Raw genomic sequence first — 18,901 nt, 5'->3', positions numbered from 1 at the left:
GCGGACACCGACGCAGCCTTCGTGCTCGATTCCAAAGGTACCCGGCCCCACGCGCATCTCTCGCACGATGATTCGATCCTAATCCACCATCCTCAAAGCATATTCTCGAGCATTCTGTTATCTCGGTCGCGTTTTGCGTGTCTGGACTGCGCTACCGAATATGCTGTTATGCGGGTCGTTTTTTGCGCGTCTGGACTGCATGGCCGTTTTTCGGCCCACAACCAAAACCGGAAACAAAGGTTTTTTAAAAATATCACAATCAACCAATTGATATAACAAATGTTTCATAAAATACAGCAATAATCCGAATTATTAAATTTACAAACAATACGAATTAGAACAAATGTTTTGAATCAATATGAATCAAATGATACAACAACAAATTGAACAAATAACAAATGGTTGGAAATACAAATAAATCCTAGTTACCGTGCCTATTATTTTGGTTTGAACGGCTACGGGATGTTGATAACCTAGTCCATCTCAGCGCAGACGAAAGCCAAGTCGACCTTCTTTCTCAATTCAGTGTAGTTATCACCTTCGAGGGTTGGAACATCCTTGATGCATCCCATCAAGTAGTACCCTCCTACACAACCACAAAGATGTAAGATCATAACAACAATTGCATGCATTAATCCAACGTTGGTAAAAAATTAAGACATACAACTGTTTATGCAATCAATTCTATATCACCGTTGGGCAGAACGTATAAATAAATGCATAAAAACAAACACAAATCATGATCATGTTATTAACAATGTTGGTTAGAAAATAATAGGACCATAATTTTCATCATCATTTTGATCATGCTATTGTCACTTTTTGATGAGGACATCTCTATTACACCACTACCTCCGTCATTGACAAATGAAGATGAACCTGCTGTGAAGCTCAAGTCCAATAAAGTTAGGATTGGACCAATTACAAGGGCTCGTGCGAAGCTACTTAAACAACATGTGAACTTGTTTCTAAACGATACTTTGATTGATGAGAACTTTATACTGCCTAAGTCCTGTTACTTATGTATCATCAGGTATCAAGAGGAGACGAGCATCGCACGAGGAGTAGAGGAGCAGCTAGACGTGAAGACGGACGTCAAGATGGACGTGAAGTTGGACATGGAGCTGGACATGAAGAAATCTCATGGACGCGCGAGGGAGGAGCGGGAGGCATGCGCGAGAGGAGAAGTTGACGTCCAGGCCGGCCCAGCGCCCGGTCAGACCGGCTGCCAGACCGGCGCGCCCGGTTCCTGGCCCGGTTCAACCGAGCGGCACGCCGGATCCACCCCGGCGCAACCCGGCCGTCGTACTGGGGCCAACCGGAAGAGCATCTGCGACACTTCCGGTTGCCGCCCGGTCCCTGGCCCAGTCTAGACCGGCCAGCCCGGCCCAGCACCCGGTCAACCGGGTTCCAGACCGGATTAGTCCGAATCTGTCTCGACCAGATCTATTCTGGGTCGGTTATTCTTGTATCTTTTCGACCAGAAGTTGCCCCGGACGCCTATATAAATGCCCAGGACGCCCCCCTAGCTGTTTTAGACCACGTTTAAGATAAACCCTTGTTCTTAGTTGTTTGCTCTGCAAAACTATTAAATTCCCTACACCATATTGCTTGATATTGTGTAGATTCTGATAAAGTCTTGTGTGATCTGCTGTTCCATTGGGAATTAGACGGTTGCAACTTACCGCTTCGTGGTCGGCGGCTACGTTTGCAAGTGTGTGGAGTTGCGAATATCTTGCAGGGTTGAGAGCTGTTGCATTGGCGACAGGGACCAATCGAGAGATCTCGTTGCGTCATACAAGTTATCATCTACTTCATCGTCGTGTTCCTCCGCTGCTATCATCCCGTGATCATCATCACCACCGTCGCTTACTGAGAAGATCGGGCCACCCCTTATCATATTGGTATCAGATTTCCAGTTTTCCTCGGCAAGCCATCCACAATCCACCGCATAGTTGAGTTGTGAGTGTTTTCCTATCCAGAAAAAGCCAAAAATATTAAGGTTAGGGTTTGCCATAGCCTTAGATTGCACTAATTTCGAGTTTTAGTTGCTTTTCGTAGTTGTTTTTGCGTATCTTTTCTTGCATCTAGTATTGTTAGGGTTTGAGTCTCTATTATCATCTAGTTTCAGTTTTGTTACTCCGAGTCCACATAGCGTACAGTGTGCTTGTTCCCAACCATAGACACAGCCTTTCAATATAAAGTGACTAGGAACTTCCCCAGAAGAGACTAGTTTTACCGCTCGACAGGCTGCTCATTAGGGTTTTGGTGCTTTGCATATCTTGTTGGCCGTGTTATCAAGGAGTGTGTCATAAAATAAAATAAAAACAAAAAATTGAAAAGAAGCAAAAAGAGCTACATAGTTGCGTGTTATACAAAAAGAAAACTCCAAAAAGAAAAGTGAAGTGCTAGAAGAATCAAGTGAGGGCCTAAGTTTAGTTGAGCAATCTTGTGCCTATATCGTTGAGCTTTGCTAGCGTCTCTCTAGTGCATTGCAATTTTTCCTACATATAGTTGCTTTGCCACATTTATCGCCTTGTGTGAGTATCATTGGTTGTCTACGGTCAGCGCTAGAGCTTGTTATTGGTGCAAATAGGTAGCCTACCTACAGCCCCACATATATCCTTCTTTGCCGTGTGATTTGTTCTTATACCCTTGATATTCGCTCCGCTACATCCGTGCAGTAGTTGTTACTACAAGTGGTAAGCAAAACTAATTTACTTTGGAACGGTAAGATCACCTTTTCTTATCAGTTTTTGAGTGAGTTGTGAGAGTACCACCATATATTTTTGACTTAGTGCACTAATCTACTAACGATGTCTGCTAGTGATCATAAACTTGTTAACCAGGAAAACAAGAGTTTTGCAGACCTCATCACATGGAGGGAGTATGAGGCTCTTCGTAATGAGATGCGACGTGAATTCCGCACTCAGGATGATGAGCTTAAAGGGACGGTCCAAGAGATCTCCCAGAAGCTGGATACTACATGTGAGACCGTCACTACGATGAAAGATCAAGTGACGGATATGCAACGCAATCTTGCTGATTTGCGCTTAGCTGTTGAGAATCTGATCGCTCAACAACAACAAGAAGATGACGAAGATCCTAAGCTTCAAGATGACGCACACAATGCTCGTGGTGCGCCACGTGGTAATCGTCCTCGAGGATGGGCTCCACTTGGCCGTAATGGTCATGGACATGATGAGGAAGATGGATTGGGTAAGCCCAAGTTTTCTATACCCAAGTTTGAAGGAGGTGCTGATGTTGAAGAATACCTCACTTGGGAGATCAATATTGAGAAGTTATGGAGTTTGCATCCGCATTACACTGAAGATAGGAAGATCAATCTTGCTTCTTCTGAATTTGATGGTTATGCTTTGCGTTGGTGGGATGCATTTGTTCGTAACCGAGCCGAGGATGATGAGCAACCTATACACACATGGCGTGCTATGAAGGAGGCGATGACTTCTCGCTTTGTGCCTACAAATTACTTGCGGAATATATTTGATAAGTTGACCCTGTTGAGACAAGGTGTGAAGACTGTGGATGAATACTACATGGAGATGGAGATGCTTATGCAGCGTGGCCGTGTCCGTGAGTCTCTTGAGATGACAATGCAGTGTTTTCTGAACGGCTTGAAGTATGATATCAAAGGCATTGTTCATCACTACAGTTACACCAATATGAATCAATTGTTACATCATGCAAGAGAAGCTGAATCACAATTGGCTGACGAAGCAAAGGTTAAAGGTCGAGCTACAGGAGCTGGGCGCTTCACACCCCGCGCTGCCCCATCTACGCCGCCGGCGCCTTCGACACACTCCGCACCCTACTCTACTCCGCCTAGCAAGTCGGTCTCCAATGCGCCTAACACAAAGAAGTCCGAATCTGTTGAAAGTACGAGTGGCTCTAACATGTCTACTGCGCGCAATCGTGATATGGCTTGTCATACATGTGGAGGCAAAGGTCACTTCAAGATTGATTGTCCTAACCGCAAATTTATGATTATCAATGAGGATAATGAGTATGAGACTGGAGATGATGTTGATCCTAATGCTCCAGAAGATGATGACTATGGCACTGATGGTGAAGATGCTTATCCTTCTGACGCTCGCACCATTGTTGTGTCGCAGCGTGCTCTTAATGTGTTGCCTAGTGCATCTACTCAGCGCTGCAATTTGTTCCAAACAAAGGCTTTAGTTGGTCCTGACAAGGCTTGCAAGGTCATTATTGATGGCGGGAGTTGCCGCAATTTAGCAAGCAAGGAGTTGTGTACCAAGCTGAAGTTGAAGTATCTACCACACCCGCATCCATACTATATTCAGTGGTTGAGCGACAATGGTGAGATGAAGGTAAACCACATGGTGCGTGTTGAGTTTGCTATTGGACCGTATAAGGATTGCATTGACTTTGATGTGGTTCCTATGACGGTGTGTCACCTACTATTGGGTCGGCCTTGGCTTTATGACCGTTCTGTACAACACTATGGCCGTGCCAATACATATCACTTGGAGTTCAAGGGCAAGAAAATCAATCTACAACCTATGTCACCGCATCAAATTGTCAATGAATCTCGTCAGAAAGTTGAAGTAAACTTGGAGGATGCTTCTTTAGATAGGCGAGAGAATTATAATGTCGCGAGTGATATAACGAAAAGTGAGAGAGTGAATTCCTTAGTCCCATTAGCCACCAAAGAAGACATGAGAGAATTTAGCGAGGATCCTACAGCCATGCCTCTTGTGCTCTTGTACAGGTGTACGGTTTTGGTTTCTAACGACATGACCCCTCTTCCTCTTGGTGTTTCTAATGTTTTGCAGGAATTTGGCGACGTGTTTCCGGATGAGGTACCCGCAGGACTTCCACCATTGCGAGGTATTGAGCATCAAATTGACTTGATTCCCGGAGCTTCGCTACCCAATCGGGCACCATATAGAACAAATCCCGAAGAGACGAAGGAGATACATAAGCAAGTACAAGCGCTACTCGACAAAGGTTATATCCGCATAAGCCTTAGTCCTTGTGCTGTTCCTGTTATTCTTGTTCCTAAGAAAGATGGTACATGGCGTATGTGCGTAGATTGTAGAGCTATAAACAACATTACTATTCGATATCGTCACCCTATTCCCCGTTTAGAGGATATGCTAGATGAATTGAGTGGTGCTGCTGTGTTCTCTAAAATTGATTTGCGTAGTGGTTATCATCAAATTAGGATGAAAGAAGGAGATGAGTGGAAAACAACCTTTAAAACAAAATTTGGTTTATATGAGTGGTTAGTAATGCCTTTTGGTTTGACTAATGCACCTAGCACTTTCATGAGACTGATGAACCATGTTTTGCGTGAATTTATTGGCAAGTTTGTGGTTATGTATTTTGATGACATATTAATCTACAGCCGCAATGAATCTGATCATACTATACATATTCGACATGTTTTGCAAGTGTTGCGTGATAATAAACTCTATGGTAATCTTGAGAGTGCACATTTTGCAAAGATAAGGTCATATTTTTGGGTTATGTTGTCTCTAAGCATGGAGTAGAAGTAGATGCATCTAAAATTGAAGCTATTCAAAATTGGCCTACTCCCATGAATGTGAGTCAAGTAAGAAGTTTTCATGGTTTAGCTGGGTTTTATAGAAGATTTGTGCCCAACTTTAGTACTATTGCTGCACCTTTGAATGACTTGACTAAAAAGGGTGTTGTTTTTGAGTGGGGCGCAGCCCAAGATCATGCTTTTGATGAACTGAAACGATTGTTAACTTCTGCACCGTTGCTTGCACTTCCTGATTTCAATAAGCAATTTGAGATTGAATGTGATGCTAGTGGTATTGGAATTGGTGGTGTGTTGATGCAAGAGGGTCGCCCAATTGCATATTTTTCTGAGAAACTTTCTGGTGCTAAGTTGAACTATCCTATCTATGATAAAGAATTGTATGCTTTAATTAGAGTTCTTGAGGTTTGGCAATATTACTTGTGACCAAAATAATTTATCATACATTCTGATCATGAATCTTTAAAATATCTGAAAGCTCAATCTACTTTGCATAAGCGTCTTGCTAAGTGGGTCGAGTTCATTGAGTCTTTCCCATACATTATTAAGCATAAGAAGGGAAAAGATAATATTGTTGCTGATGCTCTATCTAGGAAGAATATGCTATTAACTCAACTTGATGTTAAAATTCCTGGATTAGAAGTGTTATGTGATTTGTATGCTACTGATCATGATTTTCCTGAACCATATCGCTTGTGTGCTATTGGTAAAGCATGAGAAAAATATCACATACATGATGGGTTCTTGTTTAGAGCTAACAAATTATGTGTTCCAGAATCGTCTGTGCGTTTGCTCTTATTACAGGAATCACATGCTGGAGGTTTGATGGGTCACTTTGGGCGTGAGAAGACGCTACTCATGCTAGCTGACCACTTTTATTGGCCAAAGATGAGGCGGGATGTGGACAGGTATGTGAAGAGCTGAATTACTTGCAACAAGTCCAAGTCCAAGCTGAAGCCTCACGGTTTGTATACTCCTTTACCGGCACCTACTACACCTTGGGAGGATATTAGTATGGATTTTGTGTTGGGTTTGCCGCTTACTAAGAGAGGCCATGATTCTATATTTGTGGTAGTGGACAGATTTTTTAAGATGTCACACTTTATTGCCTGCCACAAAAGCGATGATGCGTCGCATATTGCTAACCTGTTTTTCAGGGAGGTTGTGCGACTACATGGAGTCCCAAAGACTATTGTTTCTGATCATGACGTGAAGTTTATGAGCTACTTCTGGAAGACGCTGTGGAGAAAGCTGGGAACGAAGCTACTCTTCAGTACTACTTGTCATCCTCAAACTGATGGACAAACTGAAGTGGTTAATAGAACCTTGTCACAACTATTGAGATCCATGATAAAGAAGAACCTGAAGGAGTGAGAAGAGTGTTTGCCGCATGTGGAGTTTGCTTACAATGGGGCGGTACATTCTACCACGGAGCTGTGTCCTTTTGAGGTGGTGTATGGTTTCAAACCCATTACTCCACTTGACTTGTTGCCTTTTCCCATACATGAGAGAGTTAATATGGAGGCATCCAAGAGGGCAGATTTTGTGCGAAAGATCCATGTGAAGACTAAAGAGTTGATAGAGAAGAAAGGCAAGAGCAATGCTGCAAGGATGAACAAGAAGCGCACAGAGATGTTGTTCAAGCCTAGTGATATGGTCTGGGTACATTTTTGCAAGGATAGGTTCCCGAAGCTGCGGAAGTCCAAGTTGCTTCCTCGTGGTGTTGGTCCTTAAAAAGTGCTTGCCAAGATCAACGATAATCCATACTCGATAGATCTTCCACTTGATGAGTTTGGTGTCAGTAATTCTTTCAATGTTGTTGATTTGACACCATATGACGGAGAAGACCTTGGAGCATCGAGGTCGACGCCTTTTGAAGGGGGGGGGGGGATGATGAGGACATCCCTACTACACCACTACCTCCATCATTGACTAATGAAGATGAACCTGCTGTGAAGCTCAAGTCCAATGAAGTTAGGATTGGACCAATTACAAGGGCTCATGCGAAGCCACTTAAACAACATGTGAACTTGTTTCTAAACGATACTTTGATTGATAAGAACTTTATACTGCCTAAGTCCTGTTACTTATGTATCATCAGGTATCAAGAGGAGACGAGCATCGCACGAGGAGTAGAGGAGCAGCTAGACGTGAAGACGGACGTCAAGATGGACGTGAAGCTGGACATGGAGCTGGACATGAAGAAATCTCATGGACGCGCGAGGGAGGAGCGGGAGGCTTGAGCGAGAGGAGAAGTTGACGTCCAGGCCGGCCCAGCGCCCGGTCAGACCGGCCGCCAGACCGGCGCGCCCGGTCCCTGGCCCGGTTCAACCGGGCGGCACGCCGGATCCACCCCGGCGCCAATCAGGCGTCGTACTGGGGCCAACCGGAAGAGCATCTGCGACACTTCCGGTTGCCGCCCGGTCCCTGTCCCGGTCTAGACCGGCCAGCCCAGCCCAGCACCCGGTCAACCGGGTTCCAGAACGGATTAGTCAGAGTCTGTCTCGACCAGATCTATTCTGGGTCGGTTATTCTTGTATGTTTTCGACCAGAAGTTGCCCCGGACGCCTATATAAGTGCCGAGGACGCCCCCTAGCTGCTTTAGACCACGTTTAAGATAAACCCTAGTCCTTAGTTGTTTGCTCTGCAAAACTATTGAATTCCATGCACCATATTGCTTGATATTGTGTAGATCCTGATAAAGTCTTGTGTGATCTACTGTTCCATTGGGAATTAGACGGTTGAAACTTACCGCTTCGTGGTCGGCGGCTACGTGTGCAAGTGTGTGGAGTTGCGAATATCTTGCAGGGTTGAGAGCTGTTGCATTGGCGACAGGGACCAATCGAGAGATCTCGTTGCGTCATACAAGTTATCATCTACTACATCGTCGTGTTCCTCCGCTGCTATCACCATGTGATCATCATCACCACCGTCGCTTACTGAGAAGATCGGGCCACCCCTTATCACTTTTGCTCTTCTCAAATTTAAAAGACACTTTTCAACTATTTGTAGCGGGAAATATGAATAAATTTCATGAACTTTATACCAGAAGCATTACTGTCCCTTTTCTATTTCGTAAAACAAATATCCCATTGGTTCAGTTTGACTAGGAGAAAACTAGACAAAATGTCAAAAAATGCTTCTGTATATAATAAAAAAGGATAAACTCGGCGTTGGCCAATTTTGCCCACGGTCTCCACCACGCCTGCAACGCACAGGGCCCATGGCATGCTCTGCAGATGGCCTGCCTTCACTCCCGGCCTGCTCCGCGCTCGCCGCCGAAACGTTGGCCGTTCGATGCATCTGACTGTCGGCCGTGTCCCTCGCGGCAACAAAAATGGCACTGGCCGACGGTCCCCCGAACCCTAGCGTCATTTCTCTCCACCTCACATCCCTGGCTTGCACTCTGGAGGCGTCGAGGAGACAACGCCCCTCAGCTCTCGACCGGTGACGAGGAGCCCCTCCCCCTCTGCTTTCTTCTTCCTTCACCAAGAACCCGAAGGCCTACAACGAGAAGGAGCGGCGTCCACCAGCCCTCTTGCCGGTGTGTGCGTGCACTCGAGGGTGGGCACACCGCCACCAAGCGGCTCCCTTTGGCGGCGTGTCGTGTGGTTACGGTCGCTAAACCCTTTTTCCTTTCCCCCATCTTTTCTGGTTAGTGTTAGGGTTTGCGGGATGAACTAGGGTGAGGGTTTCAGCTGTTCTTCTTTGATCTTTCTACCCGAAAAGAAATCTACAAAGCCTAGTGTGCGCTAATACCATTGTTAGATTGCTAGGATCGTCTAGGTGTAGATCTAATTGTGGTAGTACTGTATCTATGAACGAAGATGTGAATATCATGTCTATTGACTGCGAGAGAGAGAGAGAGAGATATGGAGAGGCATACCTTCACCTTGCCTCGATGGGCCCGACAGGTTGTACATGACGGCGAGGACGACGGCGGCGGGCTTCCTGTCAATACATTGCTCCCTAGATCGGTAGGGTTATGTCGGTGGGGTGTGCGGCGCAGCGACGAACCTCGTAGCGCGTGCCGCCGACCCCCACCTCTTTATATAGCGCTGGCGCCAGGAGCCGCCAACCAGAAGAGGGTTGGATGCCCCTGATAAGGGCGCATATCAAAAGGGTCCGGTGGGTGGTTGGGCCCACTCGGGAGGAGATCGTCCTAAGACTTGAAAGACAATGAAGCACCGGGGCAACTCTATCTACTTCCCCCATCTTCAAAGTGCTACCACCAATCAATACACCTCGGATCTTCCGCCACATCCACCATTGTTGGATTGTTCATCTACATGAAAAATAGAAGTTTGCTTGTTACAGGGTCTGAAATAAGAAATTAGTGTTGTGGGTATACTTCATGGGTGTACCATCGACAGTGCCTAAGATCCGGCAAGCCCGGGTGGCCCACAGATGGTGGTGAGGCATGTGGCCCATCGGGCGGCCCAGTTGCTGTTGATCCTGACGGAAGATGTCCGGCCCAGGAGCAGGGAGCCGGATCCAACCGACATTGAGGAGGAACCCGGATCCACGGAGGCCCATTAAGGGACCCGGATCCGGTACGACATAGATGGATGGGCGGATCCTTGGCGTACACGGCAAGACATTGTACCGTAGTTAGGAAACCTGTATCCGGGTAGGACTCTCCATGTAAACCCTAGATCCGTGCGCCTTTATAAGCCGGATCCTGGGAGCCCTAGAGGCAGAACCTCAACTCATTGTAACATCGCGAAAGCGCCCAGATAATTCCAGACAAGCAGCAGTAGGCCCTGTCGTCGTGCAGGTGTTCCGAAGCTGGGTAAATCGCGTACCACCGTCCCGTGTGCACTCCACCCTATGGCCCCTACTTCTTCTTCCCCTCGTGAGGATCCCTCCTCCGGGGTACCGTCGATTAGGCAACGACAGTTGGCGCCCACCGTGGGGCCTGCGGCGTCTGGAGGCCGGAACCGGGAGGGTTCTGCCAGGGGAAGCTACGACGACACCATCGCTGTGGGGCGCGTCCTCTACGCCGGAAATCTGCCGATCGTCCCTCCGGATGAGTGTTGGATTCCGGCTAGGACAAACCCCGTCAAGCTCTCCATCGTCCCAGTTGGCGGCATACACATCTCCATCGGGGAAACCGTCGATTCCGACGGAAACCCACTGGTAAGTAACGCAGACGCGACCGCCGCAGAGCTAGACGCTGTCGCGAAGATCCGATCTGAGATGCAGGAGCTTCCCAAGGAAGATTCCGCCTTGGATCTGGAAAAATCAAAGCCCACCCAATCCGCCCCTGAGCAGGAAATAAAGGTGGAAGACCAATGCAGATCCGCCTGGATCTCCCAGGTGTTAGAGAAGCAAAGCTGTCACTTCGTACACTTCTTGGCCCATACCGCCGGAACCGCCCCTCAAGAAGGCGGTGCTGGTCTCGAGCAGGTCGAGGTACCGGAAAACAACGCTGCTCCGGATCAGCATGAGGCTGTCGGCGAAAGCGGAACCCCGGTTGAAGAGTCGATTCTGGGCAACCTAAGCCCAATTTCCGGGGATACGCCCTCCATGGATACTGAAGAGTTCGATCGCAAGATAAGGGAATACGGATACGGTGATCAGCCTGAAGTTAAATCCGCCCAGCCTAAGGAGGTTCTCGCAACCGTAGCAGCGCTGGGAGAACCTGGATCTGAAGGGGCAACCAACCAATCCGACCCTCAGCCATCCCGCCAAGGATCTCCAATGTCACGGGAGCGACCCCGCAAGGATTCTTCCTCGGAGGAACTCCTGTCACCTGAAGAGATGGTTGCACAAGTGGGCATGGATGTAGTTTATCGCTCGGATATTCTTAACAAACCCATAACCTTGGGCGACGCCGCAGATCCGGAGGCTTTAGAGGCCACGAGAAAGGAAATGCTGGCCACAGCCAAGAAGCTCGCCAATACCGCAGCCGCAATAAGGGATGAAAGGGCAGAAGCTGCAAACTTGATGGACCGCTTCGAAAGACAGGATCGCGAAATCGCTGACACACTCGAGCACGTCAAGAGCATGAGGCAAGAGTGGGAAGTAAAGATGACCTATGCGCAGGCGGAGGCCGATCGAATCATTAGAGAAGCAATTCCGCCCCGCAGAATCAACTTCGCCACGCCCGCAGAGCAGCAGCCGCTGGAAACCCCAAAGGATAACATGCTAAAAGCTGCGGAGCTGTTGAAAAAGAAGGACGAAGAGGTTGATATCAACTACCTCCGCAAACTTGTCGCTTCAGCAATGCAGCAGCAAAGCAAGGCGGATACCTCACGCAGGTTAGAATCCAATCCGATAACTGTGTATCTACCGCGCAGAAGGATGCTCGCGCCAGTCGCCATCGAGATGACGAATCGCGAACCGGATCTTCGGAACGCAGAAGGATAGCCAGAGAACACCCAAATCCGATCCCCGCGCCGTCAAAGACGCCTCCGTCTGATCCAAGAAAGGGAAAGGATGCAATGTACTCTGGACGAGACAAGTACCGCAACCCCTCTCCTCCGCCTAATGGTTACCCGCGACCCCCTCGCCGCCGTAGTCCAGCCGGAAACACCAGGCCCCCAGGGCATGGTGGGATTGTTATCCGCGACAACGTGCTGCCAAGAAACAGAAACAGGGAGCGCTCGCCGGAACCTCGCCGGAACCAGAACAACGATCGTGAGCCCGAGCCCAGGAGGAGTCGGAATGAGGAGCGCGACCCGGAGCCTCGCCGGAGCCGCGACCCGGAGCCTCGCCGGAGCCGGAACAACCAGGGCAGCCAGCGCCATGGCGAAGGCAGCCACAGAAGCCGGAGCCAGCACCGGGAAGGCCGAGGAGAATCAGAAGGCGGAAGCAAGAAGTCGGATCGACCACCTCGCAGGTCTCCCTCACCACCACCTAGCGGTGGCGGCGGAGGTGGAGGCGGAGGCGACGGCCGGAGATCTCGCTCTCGCTCACAATCTCCTCGCCACGGCCCGCGCGACACGCGGGAACGCCTTGACGAATACAGAATCGACTACATTGGTCCAAAGTGCTTTGGCAGGATGATTCGAGAGGAACCAAAGCCAAGGATGAACCTCAAGCTACCAGGAAACTTGAAGCATTATGATGGCACCGAAAGGCCGGATACCTGGATTGAGGATTACTATAATGCAGTAACCTTTGCCGGAGGAACCCCTAACATCGCATGCCGCATGCTCCAGTTGTACCTTGTAGGTCCAGCCCGGATCTGGCTCAGTGACCTCAAGAAGAACTCCATCTTTTGCTGGTTCGACCTGAAGACCGCTTTCGAGAAACACTTCAGAGGCACCTACAAAAGACCTGCCACGGCAAGCGACTTGCAAGCCTGCATCCAGAAGAAGGGAGAAACCTCAAGACACTACCTCACACGATGGTTGGCATGCAGGAACGAGTGCGAAAACGTCGACCACACCACCGCCATGTACGCCTTCATTGGTGGACTGCAGAGGGGAGGATTGCTGAGGCATACGCTCACTCGTTTGGCTAACTCAAACAAACTGACTTTGGATGAAATGATCTCCATTGCTAGTGATCATACTGCCGCCGATGATGACGCAGGCGGTGATCTCGCAGCTACAGCAATCCCCCTACATCAACAAAAGAAGAACCGTGATAACGGCAACAGCAGCAGCCATAAGCGCAAGAACCCTAATGACCAGAAGAGTGGCGGATCCGAGATGGTCGCCATGGCGTTTCAACGCGGAGGTTCAGGAGGCGGAAGAGGACGTGGCCGTGGTGGCGGAGCCGGCAGGGGTCAGCAGCATGGCACTGAGGTCACAGCTGGCGGATCCCGCGCCCCGCAAACCTATGAGGAGTACAGAGACATGCCTTGCCTAGCCCACTTGGATCCGGTTACAGGGAAGTCCACTCACACCAACCGCAACTGCAAATGGGTCAATGATTTAAAGAACGACCCGGAGGCAGGATACAAGCGAGCCCGGAAGCACCGCCCACGCGGCAAGGGAGGCAAGGGCAAGAACAAGGACAAAGGGGAAGATAGTTCCGAGGCGATGGATGAGGATGATAACTCGCCGGATCCCAAGGCAGGGTCCGCAGGTAAATCCAACCCATTCGATAAAAAGAGCGTGGGGGCTTACCACACTTTCCTCGGAACCCCAACAGTCCGCGCTACCAAGTCAGCTACCCGGATCCTGAACGCCACAGTTCCGGTTGTGCCGCAGTATGTCAGGTGGTCGGAAGTCCCGTGCACATTTGATAGGGAGGATCACCCTGCCTTTGTGCCAAAAGAATGCTACGCCTTGGTTGTAAGTCCCCGCATAGACGGGTATGACTTCTCCAAGTGCCTCATGGATGGTGGAGCAAGCTTGAACATCATGTACCTGGAGACTCTAGAGCGGATGAACCTCACCAAGGAACAGCTCAAACACAGCAACACTGAGTTTCATGGCGTGGTTCCGGGTAAGAAGGCGAACTCCCTCGGCAGCATCACACTTCCCGTGGCTTTCGGCGATGTTCACAATTTCCGCGAAGAGAAGATCACGTTTGAAGTTGTGCCCTTCAAGAGCTCCTACCACGTCATCTTCGGCAGGCCCACCTACCACAAGTTCCACGCAAGAGCGTGCTACATCTACAACAAGCTCAAGATTCCGGGTCCTAAGGTAATGATTACCGTATCCGGAGACTACAAAAAGGCTCATGAGTGCGAGTTAGGCGAAGCCGCCTTCGCAAAGTCTGTGATATCTGGAGAAGAGCTGAAAGGCTACAGAGCCGCGGTGGATCCGACTGAGATGCAGACCACCAAGAAGCAGATCTCCGAGCACAAAAACTCCTTCAAGGCCGCGATAGAGACCAAGAAAGTCAACTTCAAGGAAGACGACGATTCCAAGCAGGTCTCAGTCGGAGCCAACATGGACCCCAAATAGGAAAACGCGCTCGTCGAGTTCCTCCGCGCTAACATGGATATCTTCGCATGGCAGCCTTCTGACATGTCCGGAGTACCAAGGGAACTCGCCGAGCACTACCTCAACATAAACTCGGGGGCTAAACCGGTGAAGCAAGCTATGCGATGCTTTGGAGACAAGAAGCGTCGCGCCATAGGAATGGAGTTAGCAAAGTTACTTGAGGCAGGTTTTGTAATAGAAGTTATCCACACTGATTGGATCGCAAATCCCGTCCTTGTACCCAAAAAGAACACTGAAATACTAAGAATGTGCATCGATTACTCTGGCTTGAACAAACATTGCCCGAAAGATCCGTTTCCCCTGCCGCGCATTGACCAAGTCATTGATTCGACGGCAGGGGCGGAACTTCTGTGTTTTCTTGATGCGTATTCCGGGTATCATCAGATCCGGATGAAGGAGTCCGACCAAAAGGCGACCTCATTCATCACCCCGTTCGGCACTTACTGCTATGTTACTATGCCCTTTGGCTTGAAAAACGCAGGTGCCACCTATCAACGTACGATGCAGCGGTGCTTGAACGACCAAATTGGCCAGAACGTACACGCCTACGTCGATGACATCGCGGTCATGACTCGGAAAGGATCCGACTTGATCAGCGATCTCACAGAAACCTTTGAGAATCTCCGTCGGTACAAGATGATGTTGAATCCGCTAAAGTGCGTCTTTGGCGTACCAGCTGGAAAACTCCTTGGCTTCATTGTCTCTAATAGGGGCATCGAAGTTAACCCGGAAAAAATCAAGGCAATTTTGTGCATAAAAAGGCCAACTTGTCTCAAAGATGTGCAACGGCTCACTGGTTGTGTCGCAGCAATCAGCAGGTTTGTTAGCCGTCTTGGCGAGAAGGCACTCCCCCTGTACAAGCTATTGAAGAAAACAGACAAGTTTGTCTGGGACGAGGCAGCAGATGCAGCTCTTCAAGGGTTGAAGGACATACTTACCTCCCCACCTATCCTAGCAGCTCCAGGAGAGTCAGAGCCTATGCTCCTCTACCTGGCAGCTACCAACAGGGTCATCAGCCTCGTCATCGTGGTGGAGCGACAGGAAGAAGGTCACGAGTACGGAGTCCAAAGGCCAGTCTACTATATCAGCGAAGTCCTTACGGAATCCAAACAGCGCTACCCTCACTTTCAGAAGTTAGCCTACGGAGTATTCTGTTGGAGATATGCCCAAGAGGCAATAATAAAATGGTTATTATAATATCTTTGAGTTTATGATAATGTTTACATACCATGCTATAATTGTATTAACCGAAACATTGATACATGTGTGTTATGTGAACAACAAGGAGTCCCTAGTAAGCCTCTTGTATAACTAGCTTGTTGATTAATAGATGATCATCGTTTCATGATCATAAACATTGGATGTTATTAATAACAAGGTTATGTCATTATGTGAATGATATAATGGACACACCCAATTAAGTGTAGCATAAGATCACGTCATTAAGTTATTTGCTATAAGCTTTCGATACATAGTTACCTAGTCCTTATGACCATGAGATCATATAAATCACTTATACCGGAAAGGTACTTTGATTACATCAAACGCCACTGCATAAATGGGTGGTTATAAAGGTGGGATTAAGTATCCGGAAAGTATGAGTTGAGGCATATGGATCAACAGTGGGATTTGTCCATCCCGATGACGGATAGATATACTCTGGGCCCTCTCGGTGGAATGTCGTCTAATGTCTTGCAAGCATATGAATAAGTTCATAAGAGACCACATACCACGGTACGAGTAAAGAGTACTTGTCAGGAGACGAGGTTGAACAAGGTATAGAGTGATACCGATGATCAAACCTCGGACAAGTAAAATATCACGTGACAAAGGGAATTGGTATCGTATGTGAATGGTTCATTCGATCACTAAGTCATCGTTGAATATGTGGGAGCCATTATGGATCTCCAAATCCCGCTATTGGTTATTGGTTGGAGAGAGTACTCAACCATGTCCGCATAGTTCACGAACCGTAGGGTGACACACTTAAGGTTTGATGTTGAAATGGTAGAACTTGAATATGGAATGGAGTTCGAAGTTTTGTTCGAAGTCCCGGATGGGATCCCGGACATCACGAGGAGTTCCGGAATGGTCTGGAGAATAAGAGTCATATATAGGAAGTCATATTCCAAGTTTGGAAATGATCCGGTGCATTTATGGCAGGTTCTAGAAGGTTCTAGAAAAGTCCGGAAGAAATCACCATGGAAAGTAGAGTCCCGGAGGGACTCCACCTTGCATGGCCAGCCAACCCTAAAGGGGAGGAGTCGAAGGTGGACTCCCCAAGGGTGGCCGGCCAACCCCCCTCATGGAAGGGGGGAATCCCACCCCAAGTGGGATTCCCACCTTGGGTAGGTTTCCCTACACATGGAAGGTTTTTGGTTCGGGTCTTATTCGAAGACTTGTAGTCCAACACTTGGGGCTTTCACCTATATAATGAGGGGCATAGGAGAGGGGGCTGACCACCTCAAGCCCATAGCTTGGCCGCACCCCTAGGTGGCCGGCCACCCCCTCTCCCAAACCCTAGCCGCCCCCTCTCTCCTCCTCTTCTCCCGCACGCTTAGCGAAGCTCCGCCGGAGATCTCCACCGCCACCGCCACCACGCCGTCGTGCTGCCGGATTCAAGGAGGAGCTACTACTTCCGCTGCCCACTGGAACGGGGAGAAGGACGTCGTCTTCATCAACACCGAACGTGTGACCGAGTACGGAGGTGCTGCCCGATTGTGGCACCGTGATCAAGATCTTCTACGCGCTTTTGCAAGCGGCAAGTGATCGTCTACCGCAGCAATAAGAGCCTACTCTTATAGGCTTTGGAAATCTTCAAGGGTTAGTATTGATCATCCCCTCGTTGCTCCCGTCTTCTAGATTGCATCTTGGCTTGGATTGCGTTCTCGCGGTAGGAAAATTTTTGTTTTCTATGCAACGAATCCCTACAGTGGTATCATAGCCGTGTCTATGCATAGATGGTTGCACGAGTAGAACACAATGGTTTTGTGGGTGTTGATGCTCTTGTTATCTTTAGTTTGAGTACTTTGCATCTTTGTGGCATAGTGGGATGAAGCGGCTCGGACTAACTTTACATGACCGCGTTCATGAGACTTGTTCCTCGTTCGACATGCAACTTGTATTGCATAAGAGGCTTTGCGGGTGTCTGTCTCTCCTACTATAGTGAAGATTCAATTTACTCTTCTATTGACAACACTAGTATCACCATTGTGGTTCATGTTCGTAGGTAGATTAGATCTTACTCGAAAACCCTAAACCACGTAAAATATGCAAACCAAATTAGAGACGTCTAACTTGTTTTTGCAGGGTTTGGTGATGTGATATGGCCATAATGTGATGATGAATATGTATGAGATGATCATTATTGTATTGTGGCAACCGGCAGGAGCCTTATGGTTGTCTTTAAATTTCATGTTGAGTAGTATTTCAAAGTAGTTGTAATAGTTGCTACATGAGGTGAACAACCATGAAGACGGCGCCATGAACCTTGACGCTACGCCGACGATGATGGAGATCATGCCCGTTGATGATGGAGATCATGTCCGTTCTTTGGAGATGAAGATCAAAGGCGCAAAGACAAAAGGGCCATATCATATCACATATGAACTGCATGTGATGTTAATCCTTTATGCATCTTATTTTGCTTAGATTGCGACGGTAGCATTATAAGATGATCCCTCACGTTAATATCAAGATAATAAAGTGTTCTCCCCTCGTATGCACCGTTGCATTGTTCGTCGTTTTGAAGCATCTCGTGATGATCGGGTGTGATAAACTCAACATACAACGGGTGTAAGCCATGTTGCACACGCGGAATACTTGGGTTTGCTTGACGAGCCTAGCATGTACAGACATGGCCTCGGGACAACGGAAACCGAAAGGTTGAACACGAGTCATATGGATGATATGATCAACATGTTGATGTTCACCATTGAAGCTACATCATCTCACGTGATGATCGGTTTTGGTGTAGTGAATTTGGATCGTGTACCACTTAACAACTATGAGGGATGTTGTATTAAGTGGGAGTTCATTAGTAATTAGATTAAAACATGAACTAATTATCATAAACATAGTCTGAGTAGTATTTTGAATTAATTTTGTAGTATTGGCATCCGTTTTTCTACCATGCGCTAGTCTTGTTATTGAGATAGAAATACTGTTAAAATCTGACAAGAAACTTTACAGATTGGTACCGTATTGTTAAAAGAATCAAGAATTTATTAAGTCCTATTGCAAACTTTTAGTAAACCTCACATTGTTGATTCAAAGAGCTATGGTTTCAATTAGTACCTAAAGTTATCTTGTCTCCGTGAAACTTGAAGTTCAAATCAGTTTGAAAAGTAAGGAGCTGAAAATTTAGTTTTCAGAAATAATCAAGGTATGAGATATATGTGATATCTAAGACCTTATTGCAAGATGATAGAATATAATTTGGTGAGAC

General features: G+C 47.9%; 1 protein-coding gene across 1 annotated transcript in view; it reads right to left on the bottom strand.

Moving 5' to 3' along the window:
- Positions 1–473: 473 nt before the first annotated feature.
- The window catches only part of LOC139838075 (uncharacterized), a 28,199-nt gene continuing 9,771 nt past the window's right edge, over positions 474–18,901 (bottom strand). The window contains exon 4 of the mRNA XM_071827428.1: positions 474–586. Within this exon, the coding sequence (XP_071683529.1) occupies positions 474–586 (113 nt within the window). The remainder of the gene's footprint in view (positions 587–18,901) is intronic.

This window comes from Lolium perenne, chromosome 3, assembly GCF_019359855.2.
Source record: "Lolium perenne isolate Kyuss_39 chromosome 3, Kyuss_2.0, whole genome shotgun sequence".
Classification (NCBI taxonomy): Eukaryota; Viridiplantae; Streptophyta; class Magnoliopsida; order Poales; family Poaceae; genus Lolium; species Lolium perenne.
This window is presented reverse-complemented; position numbering and strand designations above follow the sequence as displayed.